General features: G+C 36.6%; 1 protein-coding gene across 1 annotated transcript; it reads left to right on the top strand.

Moving 5' to 3' along the window:
- Positions 1-16375: 16375 nt before the first annotated feature.
- On the top strand, positions 16376-17703 carry LOC137746141 (putative membrane-associated kinase regulator 4). Its single transcript, XM_068486222.2, has one exon. It carries the CDS (start codon positions 16561-16563, stop codon positions 17665-17667), a length of 1107 nt encoding a protein of 368 aa, XP_068342323.1. The 5' UTR covers positions 16376-16560; the 3' UTR covers positions 17668-17703.
- Positions 17704-18062: the final 359 nt, after the last annotated feature.

The raw sequence follows: 18062 nt of genomic DNA, 5'->3' as shown, positions 1-18062 counted from the left end.
ATGCACAAGCCTGGAATGAGCACCTGGACCTAGTAACTTTCATGTCAACATGACCCATGTACTGTCCTCTATGTTCTGTGCAAAACCAAATCAACCAGCTATAATGAAGGATGATTATTTGGCATAAGAGTTAATGATGGCTCTTATAAACATTGAAGATAATAGTAAGAATGAGTCAAGCTTGGTAGACTTACCCGACCCCACATGAAAAAACCCTGAAAGAGTTTATTCTAATAAGATGGTATTCAAAAAACTAAGTCTAGCCTTAGCAAACGATCTAAAGCCCATATATGTGACAGCTTATTTGGAAGGGGTCCATTTTAAAAAGGTGTTGATAGATGAGAGGCAGTAGTTAATGTACTACCACTTAAATAGATAAAAAAACTTTACAGAGGTGAGGAATACCTTATTCCCACTGATCTCACAGTGTCTAGTTTTTCTAGGGCCATCACCAAAACATATGGGATACTGCCCTTAAAAGTAGACTTAGGATCCAAGAAGATTATGTTGGCATTCTTTGTAGTAGACAACAGCTCTACTTATGGGGCATTGTTGGGAAGGGATTGGATACACTAGAGTTTGCCCATGCGATCTACCTTACACCAACAAGTTGATGTCTGTCATGAACCTACTACTGCAGAGGAAGGATTTTGAGAAATAGTGGAGGCCAAGTCATGGTCATTTCTCCCCACAGCTAATGTTGATGAGGCTAATTTCTATAATCCCAATGTTGGGATCCTACAATGTCTAGGTGCTGATCAGAACGGCCGCCCTACCAAGGTGACGACCCAAAAGCTCTTAGAATAAGAACTTTCTCTCACTCAGGAGGAATAGGACATGCCTTATATTGTCCCTGCCTGCCAACACCAATGATGATAGACCAAAAGAAAAAGGACCAGGTGATGGCAATTAGGTCCTCAATCAAGAGACTACTAGATTATGGAAGAGAAAGAAGAGATATCCAAAAAAGCTCAACCAAAGAAATGGAAGAGTGTGGAGAAGGAACTTCAGGCACCAAAGATGATTAAGGAAGAGAAATTATGGAAGAAGAAATGAAAGCAGCCATCCACATAGCATAATGTATATATGACTTGGATTAGCCAGAGGATGAGCTCGAGGCTCCAAAGTCAGTAGAATTTTTGTTTACAGAGCCCGATAAACTATCACTCGAAGTTCAAGACCCCTTAGAAACCATTAATCTGGGAATTTAGGAGGATCCAAGGCCAATACAACTCAGTGGCTTGCTGGAAATAGAAGATCGGGCAAATATAATAATCTTTTGCATGAGTTCAAAGACTATTTTGCGTGGCATTACACATAAATGCCAGGATTAGACTCTAGTTTAGTAGAGCATATAATGCCTATTAAAAAGGGGTACATGCCTGTAAAGCAAGCATCAATGAGGATGTCAAAAGAAATAGAAGAAAAAGTCAAGGAGGAAATTGAGAAGCTAGTGAAGGTAGGCTTTATTAGACCTACAATATATGTAGAGTGGTTGGCTAACATTGTACCTGTATTGAAAGTTGTAACTAATGCCATTCTATGTTGTATCGATTATAGAAATATTAATGAAGTGACTCCCAAAGATGAATACCTTATGCCTATGGCCGACCTATCCATTGATACAGTTGCAAAACACAAAGTATTATCTTTTATGGATGGAAATGCTGGATATAATCAGATAAAAATGGCTAAAGAAGATATACATAAGACAACATTCAGATGCCCAGGACATATATGAGCTTATGAATATGTTGTTATGCCCTTCAGGCTGAAAAATGCTGGTGTTACATATCAAAGGGCGATGAATGCTGTTCTTGGTCCATCAAAGAGGTGTGTAAGTGGACAAGAACATGGCTAAGGCTATAATGGAGTCACCTACACCCACTAACAAAGTGCAATTGCAAGGGTTGCTAAGGAAGATTAACTTTTTAAGGAGATTCATTGTTAATCTTGCGGGCAAGATCCAACCTTTAACTCCTTTGTTAAGATTGAAGAATCAAGACAAGTTTGGGTGGGGCCCTCAACATCAAGAGGCCTTTGATAAAGTGAAGACTTGTCTAGCCTCTCCTTAAGTGCTTATATGTCCCCAAAATGGGAAGCCTTTGAAGCTTTACATTTCACATCCGAGAAATCTATAGGGAGTTTATTGGCTCAGAATAATGGAAAAGGAAAGAAGCATGTAGTATATTACCTTAGTAGGATCCTTACAGAGGTGGAAACAAGATATACCCCAACTGAGAAATTATGCTTAGCCTTATACTTCTTTGCTAGCAAATTAAGGCACTACATGTTGCCAAAACTGATGTGATCAAGTACATGCTGCTCCCTATGAAGATTAATGTGAGTTTTGTGAGGCTTCAGAACAATTTGGCCTACATAATGATGAATTTATTCAGGCCATGTGTCAAGGAATTGAGGATTTGGATGTTGCCCGAATTTAAGCTTTAAATAAGATCTAAGAAGGGAAAAAGGCTGTTGCCCGAGCCTACGATAAGACAGTAAGACTAAAGACTTTTAAAGAATGAGAATTGATATGGAAAACAGTTTTGCCCTCGGGAGCTCAAGTTAGAGGTTTTGGGAAATTGAGTCCTACTTGGGAATGCCCTTTTACAATTACCAAAGTATTAGACAGATAGGCGTATTACTTGGCAGATTTAGAATGAGACTTACAGAAACATCCAATCAATGCTAAATTTATAAAGAAGTACCGCCTAACTCTTTGGGATATTAGAGATTGTTATATTAATGAAGTTTGATACTTAGAGAAGGGGTGAGGGCCCTTATATGTCTAAAGCAGTTGTTTATGTTAGAAAAATGCGAATAAGCAAGTAAAATAGCAAAACAGTGAAGGGTCTTTTTCAATAATTGGGAAAGTATCGAAGCCCTAAATTACAAGTTTACATCTTTAGCCAGGGTAGCTATCCTAGAATGATAAGTCTGCTAGATGGTAAAAATGCAACTTGGCTCTTCTAAAGCTATATTGATGTTGGCTAACTGGGCTTCAGACTCTTCCACCTCCTAGTTTACTTTCTTCACCTATTCGGTCTTATTGTATAGCTTACTGAAGAGGGTCATTTGCTTAGCCTTTTGAGTAGAAAGTTATTCCTCCAGCTTCTGGATTTTTGCAGCTACTACCATTATTTGATCCTCCATGGCTGAGCCCTTCTCCACCAGCTGCTACAGATTAGTAGAGGTCCGAGTATGCTTCTTCTTGTAGCACCTCACCCTGTTGGCTTGCATCTCAGCCTTAATATGCTAATCCCTCAAAGCCTTTAGATTTTCGAAGAATGAAATGAATGACTTACTGCACCTTAGTCATCTGCTAGGCTTGATATAATTCAGTGACAGCCTTCTCATATCCTGAAGAGCATTAAGGCTAAAAAAGGCAGAAACATCATTCTGCATCTATTCTTTAAAAATCCTATGCTGCTCTTAAAGATATTGAGGCTCAGAAGGGTGCCTTAAGGATCTCATCTTAGTCCTAATTTGCCCAAACTTTCTAACTAGTTTGGGTAAAAAGGTTGTGGCTAGAAGAGAAGCCAGAAAAGGAAGCATCAAACTAGCGCCACCAGAAGCAGCAGCAATAATGGCAACCTCAACATGAATAGAATGAGAGGATTTAGCAGCAACTACTTTTTTAGGCCGAGGGATTGGAATCCCTGAAACTCCAGTAGCTCGAAGAGGTTGATGAGGAACTACTCTACTCATAACAGGTTGAGAAACCCAAACCCTCACCAAAGGCCTCTTAGACGTAATAAAGACAAATCAATGGAGCAATCTTGACCCAAATTAGAAAAAAGACAAGACTGTTAGTATGTTTGTACCTTAGAGGATATTGTGCTTTAGGAGGAGGATTTGTTGCTGCAGCTGCCTTGGAAGAAGTTGGCTGGCTTGCTTAAGTAGGAGCATGAGAAGCCTTGAGACTAGTCACCTATGAAACAACTAGTATCTCAAAGACTATGGGCTCATCAACGGCTGATGTTGGAAGTTTGGTAACCTTTAGTAAGAGGGAAGACTGGCAAAGACAGAGTAGAAAGCATAAATCAAAGTTAAAAAACATTAAGAAAAGCTTAAAATTGCTTAAGAGAATATGACTTACAAAGATGTTGTCATCCTCTACAAAATGAAGCATCTATCTAATTATTGGATTAAATTGGGAGATGAGGGTCACTGCTAATAGATGAAGAAGAGGGAATTGGTGTTTGCCCGACTAAAGGTGCTGGAGTGCTTCCCTTTGCCTGGAAAATGATCGAAATGAAGTCAATGCTGAAAACATAGAGATACAAAGTTGATAAGCTTTAAGAAAAGGAATTTTACCTCTGAAGGCTCGGTCCGAGGAGAAGAAATGCGCACAGGTTGGGTTGGAGATGAAGATAGCTTGGTTTGGGAAGTCCCTTTTGCTTTGGAGGCTTTTTTTTTTTTTGGAAAATAACATAACTAGTTAAGTACAACAAATGAATTTCATAAATAATTAAGTACTAAAAGTGTAAGAAAACTACCTTCAACTCTTCTAAAATCTTAGAAAGAACTTCCTCATCACTTTGTTGCATTTCCACACCTACCTTCATCTACTTGGGAGGAGAATCAGGCTTCTTACTAATAACAGGTCCTAATCACAAGAAAGAACATAATAAGTTCTTAACTTGAGGAGATGAAATTAAATAAAGCAAAATCAAGTTTGAATCACTTACTAGCAGACTTCTGTTTTTTCCTGCCCGCTTTAGTTGGGAAGGCAGGAAGAGATTTAGAGACTTGGGAGGTCTAAGATCTAGGTTTTTTCTTGGTTGGGGTGGCTCTTAGAGTGGGGGCATCAGGTCTAGCCTTGGACTTCCTCTCGGCCTCAAAATCAAAAGATTCTACAACTGCAGATTTTGCCCGACAATGAGCCCTAATCTCTGGTTTGGGCCTAGCCTCTGTCTTTGATTCACTAAACATCTCAGAGATGTTCTCAACATCCTCAGAAACATAGCTAAAGCCTGTTTCTTGCCTAGCTACCTCTATAGTAGCCTCTCGAAGAACTAAGGCATTAGTAGCCTCTTCTTCTGGCCCGACTTCATAGAGTTACCTTTGGCTACAAGATCAATGAGAGAGTTAGCAATAAAAAACTATGAAATTATGAAGTAAAGGAAAGAGGCAATGATGTAGGTTACCTATCAACATGAGTTGGTTTTCCTGATCGATGGCCTCCTTCTAGCTTTCAAACTCTTCTTTCTTGGGAAGGAACATGAAGAAAACTTGCCCGAAGATCCTATCATGGGCTTCTTTGACATCTCCATCATATTTCTTAGACCACATGGCTTCCCACCAAATGGTGAACAAAGATATGCACTCAAAATTAAGGGTCGCATGCTTATGAGCTATCTTGATCATTACCTCCAAGCTACACCTGTTTGCTTACAACGTAGCCTTTGAAAGAGAACAGAGGTGATATGAGGTGCCACACTAGACTGAATCAAAGAAGAAGACTAGGATTGCATGTCCAAACCATAATTGTCTACCACAAAAGTTAGGGTGGTAGACCTCCAGCCTACGTTTATAGCTCGCTCGATCACTCTTTACTCCCCATGCCAAATCCCTCTGCTAGATGCAGTTGATGAATTTCTCCTTGCAGAAGCTGCTGACATCATCCCTAAAGGAATCTTGGAAGAGGTTGTCCAAGACTCAAAGGTACCTCCTAAGCACTGAGACACTCGTCTCGAGATCAGCCTTAGTTTTACAGATTCTGAACAAATAGAGGCAGGCTAAAGTAGAATGGTTGGTGGTGGGGGCCCCTGCCAAAATTTGGGCTATTCCCTCTAGAAACTCCAAGTTTAAAGCCCGAAATTCTGGGAATTGAAACCAGAGTTGCACCATCCAGCTGGCTCCATCGACATTGTCCAAGAACCAAGGGTACCTCATGAGCACTGAGGCACCTCACTCGAGACCAGCCCTAGTCCTACAAATTCTGAAAAAATAGAGGCAGGCTAAAGTAAAGTGGCTGGTGGTGGGGGCTTCTGCTAAAATTCGGGCGAGAGCTACTCCTTCTGGAAACTCCAAGTTTGAAGCCCGAAATTCTAGGAAATACCGTTAAAGCCAGAGCTGCACCATCCAGGTGGCTCCATTGACGTTGGTCTTGAAGGGCTGGACCCTTGTCATCTCATAAATCAGATAATAGAGATGTGCTAAAATGAAAGGGCGGGTGGTGACATCGTCAAAGGAATGCAATGCCTCCACCAAAATGATCCATTCCAGCTTCACTCCTTTCAATTTGTTGGGGAACTCATGTTTATTCAACTAATATAAGAGAAAGTACATTTACTCTTGAGTTGGGTCAGCAGTGGGGGAAGGCAGGCTGAACATATTCTTGGCAAATAGGATGAATCTCGCAAATGAGGTCTCATAGCTTTTGAAGGTGGTTGAGTTATACTCCAAGTTGGTGATAAACTGAGAAGTCTCTGAGCCTTAGCAGCAAGGTGTGAAGGTGATGACCAATCGTGTGTAATGTCTACACACTTGCCCGACAGTCTTAAACCATATACCTGAGCCATATCTAGAATGGTAGGAGACATAAGACACACTTTGAAATCAAAAGTATTGGTCCTTGTGTTCCAGAAGATGAGAGCTGTTGAAAGAAGCTCATGCTTGATAGAGATAATAGTCTTGGACATCATAATAAGCTAATAGATGATATTTGCCATCCACTTCTTCCTTAAGATGGGCTCTAATTCGTCCACCCACTTGGACCAGGCTTCATCCTTCATTGAGGGGAAACCCATTTTTGAAGTGAGACCACTCTGAAGCATTGATTCCTGCCTTAGCGATGTAAGGATTGGGAGTGAACCAGTTGGTAGCGAGCATGTTGCTTTCCACATTAATAGGAACTCTGGTAGTCTAGGCAAGCCCTAAGGACGATGAAGGTCGTTGAGTCGACTACAAAGAGTGACAATCCCTTCTCCAGACTTGCATACAGAGTGCAATTTGAGAGCCATTATTGAATTCAAAGAAAAAAGTGAAAAAAATTGGCTAGAAATTAAGGCAAGAAACGACTGAAAATTCAAAAAAATTTGGTAGTTCGGAGAATCAAGTTTGTTGAAGGTAATGATCGAAAAGAGTAAAGTGGAAGTTAATTAACGGGCAAGTCGTTAACATTGGAAGTCGTCGGTTAGTGCACAGGTTAATACCCAATTTCGACAAGCAACTAATTTTAATCATTATCAATGTCTTAGTTAGCAGACTTAACAATGATTAAAAGGGGCATTGTTTGGGTGGATATTTAATGTTGGGCTTAGTGCGGTTGAAGGTTCAAGAACGTGTAATGTAGAAGGAGAATTGGGCTCGAACAGTTGGCAGCCCAGGAATAATTGAAAATAATGTTTTTTCAAGAAATAGGCAACAAGTCTATGTGAAGTGACAAGTGATAGAGGGCAGCTCACCCTTAGCAAAAAGTACTTTTCCATGGCATGGATATGTAAATAACAAAAGTAGATGGTGACTTACCATACTCTGGAAGCCATCACCAAAAGGGAAGGCTTGGACAATTGGGCTAGAAAGTCTATAAAAATAGTAAGGGATGCAAACATAAGACTCTCTCAACCAATTAATCAAAAGACATTCAACTTTACACTCTAACAAGCAAAAAAACCAGAAAGCTTTAGTTTGTTCAAACCTTACCCTTTTAGTCGCAGGTCCACCATAAAAAGCCATTTTTTGTCAAGTTTTAGAAGCTATGCTACCTTTCCCTGTGCTGTAGTATAGAATCTCTTTGGTAAACCCGGTTTATATTTCATTCTCCAAGACTTCAACCCCTGTAAAACACAAAGAGAAGTGGTTGCAAGAAGACGAACCTTGCCTGACAAGGTTGTAATCTTGCCCGAGTCTGTACTTACATAAAGTAGATGTGTTGTTTATGCGTCTTTCATTGGATCTTATGTCATTTTCAACTTCCTTCATTCAAGTATCATCTATAATTAATCTTGTCAAACTAATTAATCTTGCTTCTTTACTGTTAGCCTAAACTGGTAACCAAAGAAATAACTTGATGGATCTTGGACTCCCTTTAATTGGACATATGATGTTATGAGTAAAGTCCTTATTTACAAGGCAAGAAAAAGAACTTTATACAAACTTAACCCATCTGTGAACAATCCAATCGAACTAAGAAGTCAAAGTAACTTGTGGCACAAGTAATCAATTCATTTAATAACTAAAAAGAACAATTTGTTATACAAAGATAACAGGTGCACACTCAAACCCATATTAGTTTTGATTGTGAGCCTCAAGGCCTAACAAAAGCCCCACAAAAGGCATCATTCAAACTAATAACAAACTCATATTGCAGTACACCAAACAACAAACCTTGCCCGACAGACAAGACCCAGGGAAGTTGTGCAAGGGACAAATCTAGCCCAAACATTGCCTTCTTGCAAATTAGAAGGAACTTACACCAAGTGGTTGGTTCATTGGGTGAGATTTTTCAAATTCCTCGCTCAATGCCCTTCCCTTAGGTTTGACTTGTTGCTTGTTTAGAAAAACATAATGTGACAGTATTCTAAGCCAATAACATACACCATTTTTAACTTTACTACGTGAAATAACACTGCATGATTTGTTTGGAATACCGCCACATCAAATTCTGAATGTAGGTAAGTCTTTCTGGCTTGTGGGGGGTTAAACCTACTCTTCAGCTCCAAAAGTGCTTGATCAAACTTGAGCTTCGGCCTTGACCGGAACTTTTTCTCTCTAATTATATAAAGTTCATATTCATAATTCATAATGTGTCCGCTAACCAATTATGCTCGAAACATGAAAACTATGAGAAAAAGTCCACCATTTTGTCATTACAATGGGGCCAGAGAAGGTTAAATTGTTAGAGAATAACGTTTCACATTGAAAATATAATAAAATAATATACAATTTGTATATGAAAGGCTCACTTTTAATATCATTGAGATTTTTTATGATAAAATTCAACATTTAAGAATATGTAGCTTAGCGAAGACAACATCAGTGATATTCATGATGTACCCGACTGAAACAATGAAATCAACCAGTTACTATGGAGATCATGCAGACTCCTACAATCACATTAGCTACAAGAAATGTGATGAATCACGTGCTTAGTAGCAGTAATCAAGCATCACGTGACCTCTTGGTCAAGTATTAAGTGAGATAATGTGGGGTCTGCGACTGTCTCGTGTAGGCACGTGGTGGCTACCCTTACTGGCAGTGAGCTTTTACCTTTTCGTTCCTTTCAATGGCCACGGCATGCAGGACCTCGTAGGAAAATGTAACAGAAGCAAAAAAGGTTAGTTATAAAAAAAAAGCTCTTGGGGAAAATATAGAATCAATTCATAATTCATAAAGCAATTCAAAGACACTCACTAAAAAATAACATGAAAGTCGTGGGAGGTTAGATTCGAGTCAACTATTGCATGTGTGTCGGGCCAAAACAACAAAACTAATACATGTATGCTTTAATCAACACAAATTTTTAGTGGATAGAATGTTGAATTTTTATCTATGCGTTTCAAATTCAAAACTCTTCATTCTCTAAATTAATATAAAAATTTCGGACTTTCTTCATTCTTTTAATAATAGTAAAATTTAAAAAAGAAAATCAACACAAATTCCTCAAGATGATTGATTGTTTCTAACTTTTAATTCAAATGATTAAACTTAAAACCTAGTCGGTGCTGAGAGTACCAATTTCATATAATAGAATTAATAGATTTTGCATATGTTTATAAATAGTTGAATTACTTCTCATGTTACTCATTGATTTTATGATGAAACTTTAACTTATCATTAACAAATATTAGAATTATTAAACAATTCAAGGCTACAAACCTGAATTCAAGTTCTAGACAGTGATTATATACCATACATAATTATCCACATCAACAAATAAGATAAAAAATGTAGAAAAATAAGTTGTTCTCGATTGAATAAGCGTCATGTTCAAAAAATATTTACCAATATCTAAGTCAAAATGTGTTATAATGCTAAAAGATAGAGAGGTCAAGACCAAATAATGAAGATAAAACATATTGGTATCCATGCAAAGACTTTTCTACTGAAGTTTTTGTTTTTATATTTTTACTTAAGAGTAACTACTTGTTAGTTAATACTTACAAGATGATGAGGAGGTTAAAATCTACAACATTTTGACTAGGTCAGATAACGACATCCAAGTATGATAGCCCATCATAGTTGTGCAGACAGAGAATATTTTTTTATTTTTCCCTTTTTCAGAAAAATAATAAAGATAAAAGATAAATCTCCCACTGATTATATTGTGAGAGTGCAGAAAACCAGATTTGGAGAAACAGGTTGTCCACACAAAAATAAAATAAAATAAAAATAACGAAAAACTTGTTTTTGAAAGAAAATGTTAGATAGACTATATTTTCAAATTATTTTTTGTAGACTATTGGCGGTTGTATTTTTTTTTTTTTTAATCATTTACTATGGAGTTGAACTATTGATCACCGTATCATGTGATCTTTAAAAAAAATGTCTAAAATTTTGATCTCTCATCACCTGTTTTCGAATTCAAATCTTGGTTTGTAGAGAGGTTAGTAATTATTGCAGAGCAAAGCATGTTTCTCAATTAAGAAAAAGGAAGAAAAACAGTAGTTAGTAAACTAAACCAAATTAATATTTTAAAAAAATTATTGTTTCCCTTGGATCTCATATTCCACATGGCCATTGTCATAGAACATAAACAATGCATTAAAAAAAGGGTTCAATATTCGAGGAAAATTCAAAACTGTCACAACTAATCTGAGAAAAAGGAAGGACAGACTTAAGAGATAGAGGTATTTATCAATTTCCCCCCTGAACTTGTGATCATTGGCCAATTTTCCTCCTCAACTTTAATTTTGGCCAATTTTCCCCTTCAACTCTCATAATTAGTCAATTTCCCCCCTCAACTTTAATTTGGCCAATTTCCCTCATCAACTCTCAAAATTAGTCAATTTGCACTCTACTGTTATTTATTTATTTTTTTAATTTTCCATCTATTCTTTTCTTAATTTTCAATCTTTCTAATAACTTCCAACAAAGTACTAAAATTAATATAAACTCACCTGCATAATATAGGGTAAAATGTACAAAAACATAATACAATTAGTATGTGATATGCGTTGATTATAAGAAAAAGTTATAAATCGGGTTTAAAGCATGTAGAAGAAGAAATAATAACAAAAAGAAATAATAATCCTAAACTCATGGATCAGACCTATTTCAATAAAATGGGTTATTCTTAATAAGAAGTCGAAAATTATGAATGGACTAGCCATTTTTTCATTAAAGCTCGATTCTCCGCAATTTACTTGAACTTAGCTTTCACTTTTATAAAGAAAATTGTATTCACATACAAAAATTTACACATCAATCATTGTCGTTATCAATTTTGTATAGTCAAAAATCAAATAAAATTACTCCATACTGATTTATCATGACTAATAATACTATCTATGATAAATTGTAAAATTCTAAATTTTAATCTATTTGTAATAGGATAAAGATATAGGAACATGATTAACATACATCTTATTTAGTTTCTTACACACACTTGTTTAATTATGATCAAATTAAAAAATTAACAGTAGGGTGTAAATTGACTAATTATAAGAGTTGAGGGGGGAAATTGGCTAAATTAAAGTTGAGGGGGGAAATTGGCCAAAATTAAAGTTGAGGGGGAAATTGGCTAATGGTCACAAGTTCAGGGGGGGAATTGATGAATACCTCTAAGAGATAAGCAGAAGTAACCCATCATTTAGAATCGAAAATGATTCTCACGGAATCCTTTTTCCGGAAATTCTAAGAATTTCGTAATCGTGATCGTTAATTGTATGTTATGCGGTAAAAAATTATTTAAAATTTAAAATTTAAAATTAAATATAAATAATATCTAACGAAAATTGATCGTATGATATACAATAAATGATCACGATCACGAAATTCCTAAAATTTTTCATAAAAGAATCCGGCAAGAATTCTTCGAATAAAGATTTGGCGATGATAATTTTCCATTTAGAATTTCCACATAGATATTTTCTGATTTTGGCAATCTGAGATTCTGATCTGGTTCTCAGTGTACTTTCATTTTCTTAACACTGTTCAAAAGATGGATGGGATGTTTTATACATTGAAACTCTCAATAAAAACAGGAGACTTTCTTCTCCTCTGCTCTGTCAACATCTTGTACTACTTGTGGTGGTCGGAAAGCAGTCTAAGAACGTTTGAAAATCCAAGTTCAAGGTATTTTCAAGGGTGGAGTGGATGTAGACTATGAAAACGAACATGCATGAGGGTTTTGTTTGTTCAAGAATTGTCATCCACTAATCGCGCTCGACAGTCCTTGCATTTACAGGATGGGGATGGGGATTGTTTGCCCTCCACTTACCATCTCCTTCTTATCCTCTTTTATTTAAACAATCACGGTTAAGTCACGTTAGTATTTTATATTCATATTGTTTTTTGTCTTATTATTTTTTTATAAAAAAATCAATATAAAATATTAACGTGGTTTAACCGTGACCTCTCAAATATGAGAGGATGAGAAGAAGATGGTGAGTAGAGGGCAAACAATCCACATCCGCATTTATATGTCTTGATTGGACATCTTGAACTCATTAGAAGCAAGCTCCCTAGGGAATATTTGAGACTAGGCTTGTTTGGGATTGATTTTGTTATACCACGTCTCGAACATTTATTATTTATTTATATTATAGCTTTTGGGAAAAACGATTTCATGAGTGTTTTGGTTTAAATTTCACTTTGGTGTTTGGAGGTTGGTACATAATAAATGGATAGAGCTTAATCCAACCAGCATTTAGGAGAAAACTGTTCACGAATCGAAGTTGAAACGAAGAAGTTACAAGCATAAAAAAAAAAAAAAGAAAAAAAAAGAGGGGCAATTTAGTCTTTTGCCAGTTACTATAAAGAGGAATTTGCCCTTTTTGGAAACTTAAAACCTACCAGAGTTGAAAACTTCGCAAAACAGGAAAGCCAACCCAGAATCCAGATAGCACAACCTGCGACCCCACTAACCCGTTTTACTTTGCAATTTTCCGATCCAAACTTCGACCATCCCCAACAGAATTGATCGACGCCACCACTACAAAGTCCTTTTTGTGGCAAAATTGGTTGTCTTCTGTCCACTTTTGGACTTCGTTTCATATATAAAAGTTGTTTGGTTTCTACATGCATATAAAACTTGGTAGAATTTGGAGTTAGTCAGAAATTTTGATTTTCGTCATTGGAAACCACCACACATGGCAGCAAGTGGGAAATTCTGGTGATTTGGATTTTGGACAGCTAGATATTCTTAGCCCATATTCAAGTTCCGTTGGTTAAAACTCGATTCCAAGGTTCGATTATTCAATTTTTGAAATAATTGTACCGTCGTTCAATTTTCGTAATTAACGACAGTCCGACCGTTGGATCGTCGTTCAATATTGTCAGCATGTTATTTATTGATTGTCGGAATTTTGAGAACTTATGGAACAAAAATATGATGTTCGGATCTTCCGGAGTTTAGAATTTAGGATTGTTGACCCTAACAGGGCCTACTTTGGCAATGGTTGAATTTTTAGTCAACGAGCTCCGAATTAATTTGGTGTATTTTATTCTGCGTTGATCGTGTCTAAGTGTTTCTATCTTCGTGCTAGTTGGTAGTAGTCTGGACTTCAGGTGAGTGACTTTAATATTATTTGATAAGCAGTTCACCAATGAAAATCCCCATGTTGATATCCTTTGTGGATTTGACATGAAATTGTAAATGTGTTATTACCCAGACATTGATCTGTTTTGTAAAATGATATATATATATATATATATATATATATATATATATATAGATATGTATGTATGTTTTGAATGATTGCAAACTCAGAAGGCTAACAGAGAACTGGTATTGTTGTATACTTTCTTTCTGGTTCTATAAATATGTTTGAAACCCTAGGCTTCATACTTTCTTTCTGGTTTCATGAGTTGATCTGAAACCCATGTGAATACCTTCATTCTAGGTATGCCAGGAGTATGTGTATAATCCAGCTTCCCATCTTGTGTTTTAGTTCAATCCAATTTAATGAGTGCGTTTGGAATGCAGAACATTGTGATTTGCGCTAGCCTACTAGCCCTGTTATTTATTTTATATGTGTGTGTGTGTGTGTGTGTGTGAAGATTCCAGAGTGCGTCTAGAATGTGGAACATTGTTATTTTATTTATAAGTTTGGAATCCAGCTTCCCATCTTGTGTATCAATTGTACCTGATTTCATAAGTGGAATGCAGAATGTTGTGATTTACGCTAGCCTACTAACCTTGTTATTTTGTTATAAATATGCGAAAAGATTTCATGAGTGCATCTGGAATAGTGAACGTTGTTATTTTATTATATAAGTTTGGAATCCAACTTCCCATCTTGTGTATCAATTCTATCTGATTCCATGAGTGCGTCTAGAATGCAGAGCGTTGTGATTTGTGCTAGCCTGCAAACCTTGTTGCTTTATTATATATGCCTATGTGGATCAATCATGAAAAGAAGATTGAATGCCTGTGTGGAATCAACCGAGATTTGTAAGTGAGATAAAGATTACTCTTATATATGCAAAGAATTGTGAAATGTTTTATAATTGAGATTGATTGACCTTATATTCAAATATGTTGTACTATTGTCACTCACACGAGCTTCACAACTTATCTGGATTTTTGTTTTGCCCGATGCACAATTTTCATGGTGTAGGATTGTTTCTTGCAGAGTCCATGTATTAGTTACAAAAGAGGATTTCAAGGAGCGTAGATAGTGTGTGCAATGCACTCAAGAGTAGGGGTTTTTACTCTTTATTGTAATTTTGTTTCCGCTAAATATCTTATGTATATTATGTATCAGTTCCAGTTGACTCAATGTATTATTGTTTTGCTATTTTCAGTTGTCATGTGTCGATCCTTGGCATATCTCTAGATCAAAGTGTGACAGTTTGTGCTTCTCTAATCTAGAATCATTTTTAATTTTCAATCATAAGTTTTTATTATTGTCGAAAATTGTTTTTAGCTATTTAAAAATAAATCTTAAACAAGACTTGAAAGTGCTTCTGTAAACCCAAAATGCACCTACATGAAAAAAGAAGACAACCAAATACGCTTTTCACACTATTCGACAAAAACAGCTTTCTTAAAAAATCTGTTCCATAGGGCTCCAAAGCATGTTTGAGATTGTTTTTGAAATGATTACTGTATTTGGTAGAAAAATTGAGAAGTTTCAAACAACTGGAGAAGTACATGTTAGTTACATCTTAATGAAACATTTCCAAGTGATTTTTCATTAAACACTTCGATTTTTAATATAAATTTCAGCATTTTTATTATAACAATCTCAAATGTGAATCACCTCAATAAAACTCTATAATTTCATCAAATTGTCACCCAAAAACTAATCGCATTATACTAAAATACCACTACTTGGTATAGCTTTCATGTATTTTTATCTATTAAAATTGCACCGTAAAATATAAACCCGGTTACCATCTATATTATAATACAAATTAATTATATCAGACAAATGTGTCAAGTACCGATGATCATTTTACATAACTCTGTTAGAACTTTTTTCCTTTTAAACTCTGAAGTTTTGACAACTTCGAACTGAAGTTCTAACAGAACTACAAAAAGAGAAAAGAAAAAAATAATAGAGTTTTAACGAAAAGCTCACAGTATTATTTATTTTAACGAAAAACTATATTTTTACACTAAAAAGTCAAACCTGATACTATTCACTTTACCCTTTATTTTGTCCTTATCATTAAAACTCAAAGTTTTCAAACTCTTTTTATAAGTTTTCCTTAAAAAAAGAAGAAGAGAGAATACTCCACAATGTGACAAGTCTAGAAATCAGCCCTCGTACATTTTTACTTCAAGAATTAAAATTCTAATTTAACTAAAGTTCAAGAACCAATACTTCAATTTTCTATCGATACTATATATACGTTCTAACGAGACACTCATAAAACTACGATTAGAATCTATTGAAGTTCAAAATCTAGGCCATATAAGCTACAAGTTGGATGTCCTGTAGCCCTAGATATACGAACAATAATATATATTGGTCAGTTTGTGTGGCTACTCAGCTTGGAATAATGGTTAATAATTTTTTCCCTTCTGCTGGAAGCATTCAGGAATCAAGATAGACATGCAAAGAAAAAAGAAATAGAATTTTTTATTTATTCCAAGAGACGTTAGTGAAATTTTTCATAAACTCTCTACCACTTCATCTTTTTAATACAATATTTTATAATGTTAGAGAATTGATGTTAGACTGTAAGATAATTGAGCTCTATGGAAATTCTCACTTTAATAGAGGATTGTCATTTATCTTATTTCAATTATACATGCATTATTCAAACTTTTCAACATCTTTACTTTAAAGGGTGCTCTGCCTCTTCCCTCAACAAGCTCTCCTCCCCATAAGCTAAGCATCTTCACACACACACACACACATACACAGAGAGAGAATCCAGAGAGAGAAACTAGAGAGAGAGAGAGAGAGAGAGAGAGAGAGAGAAGGGTCGCATGAGATGGCCAGAAGCCAAGCTTCAGGTGATCAAAGTGCGGATGAAGACTACATAGACATAGAAGTGAGCTCTTCCTCCAACTTCTTGTGCTATTCCATCAGCTCTCCACCACAAACCAGAGAGTTTGAGTTCCAAATGTCCACACTTTCTCAAGACAAAGAAACCACAACATCCCCAGCTGATGAACTCTTCTACAAAGGTAAGCTCCTCCCTCTCCACCTCCCACCTCGCCTGCAAATGGTCCAAAAGATCCTCCAAACCTCCAACAACAAAACCCAGGAAGCCATTGGTGAAAGCTTCACCAAAAGGGAAAGCTCCAACACCCCCTTGGATCAATCCTGCAATATCTCCTCCTCAGAGTCCTGCAGGGTCAGCAGTGAGCTCAACTCAGATGAGTACATCTCCGAATGGACGGCTGACATGTGTGTGAATTTCATTGGTGGTCACAATGATCATCCAAAGAAATCTTGGTCCACAAAGCTGAAGCAGATCAAGCAGTCCTCATTGGGTCAAAAACTCAAGGCTTCAAGGGCCTATGTGAAGTCCCTGTTCACAAAACCCACCTGTGCAGACGACTACAACTCATGTGCCAAACCAGCGAGCAATGCAGAAGCAGAAGCAGAAAATGGCTCAAAAGTCACAGACGTTTGCTCCAACAAGTACATGAAAGTGGCCAAGAAAACCCCATTTGGAAGAATCGACAATGGCAGGTTCCAAATATCATCCACCACTCTGATGAAAAGCATTGAGAAAGAAATGGCTGAGGAAAACGCAAACACCCACAGAAAATCTTTCTCTGGGGCAATCCAACATACACCTGCTCTGCAATCTCTGTGTTCCCCCACATCTTCCTCCGTTTCTTCGTCTTCCTCGTCTTCTTTCTCCTTCAGCTCAAGTGGGTTCTCAGATTTGCAGCTGCTGAAGCGAAGTACGAGTGCAAATTCAGAACTTGAGAGCTCGATAGAAGGAGCAATTGCTCACTGCAAACAGTCCCAGCAGCTGTTCAGTTCAAGAATGCAGTTTGTTGGGGTCAAGAGATCTCACCAGGCCTCATCCAATAACGCCGTGAGAGAAACACACATGAATAATTTGATTGCGTTGTATGATTGAGATTTTGAGAAATTGAAAGGGGTTTTTTTCTGTCAATCTCTCTTTTGAATTTTTGGGGTTCAATTACTGATTTATGCAGTGTGATTGATGTATAGGCATTTGTATTTGCACGTTTTTCCAGCACTGTTAGAGCAGAGACTTTCTTGTTCTTGGCGTTGTTAACTGTTCAAATCAAAAAGTTTAGCGCAACTTTCTGTGGTTCCCCAACTTTTTTTACTACTTGAGAAGTTTTGTAGTTGTAACTGAGTTGATTTCCGCGATCCTTTGTTTGATTCTTTTTGTTACTTTTTGGATGACACATTATTGTTGTTGGAAAAGAACTTTAACGAAAAACTCTCGGCACTGTTCATGTTAACGAAAAATCATATTTTTACATTAAAAAGTAATTCTGATAT

This window comes from Pyrus communis, chromosome 12, assembly GCF_041283825.1.
Source record: "Pyrus communis isolate YQ-2024b chromosome 12, ASM4128382v1, whole genome shotgun sequence".
NCBI lineage: Eukaryota > Viridiplantae > Streptophyta > Magnoliopsida > Rosales > Rosaceae > Pyrus > Pyrus communis.
Note: the sequence above shows the minus strand (reverse complement) of the source record. Positions and strands in the feature narration are given on the sequence as shown.

Bases quoted from the DNA above. Each gene is read 5' to 3' on its own strand.
- LOC137746141 (XM_068486222.2), top strand. From the start codon at position 16,561: ATGGCCAGAAGCCAAGCTTCAGGTGATCAAAGTGCGGATGAAGACTAC.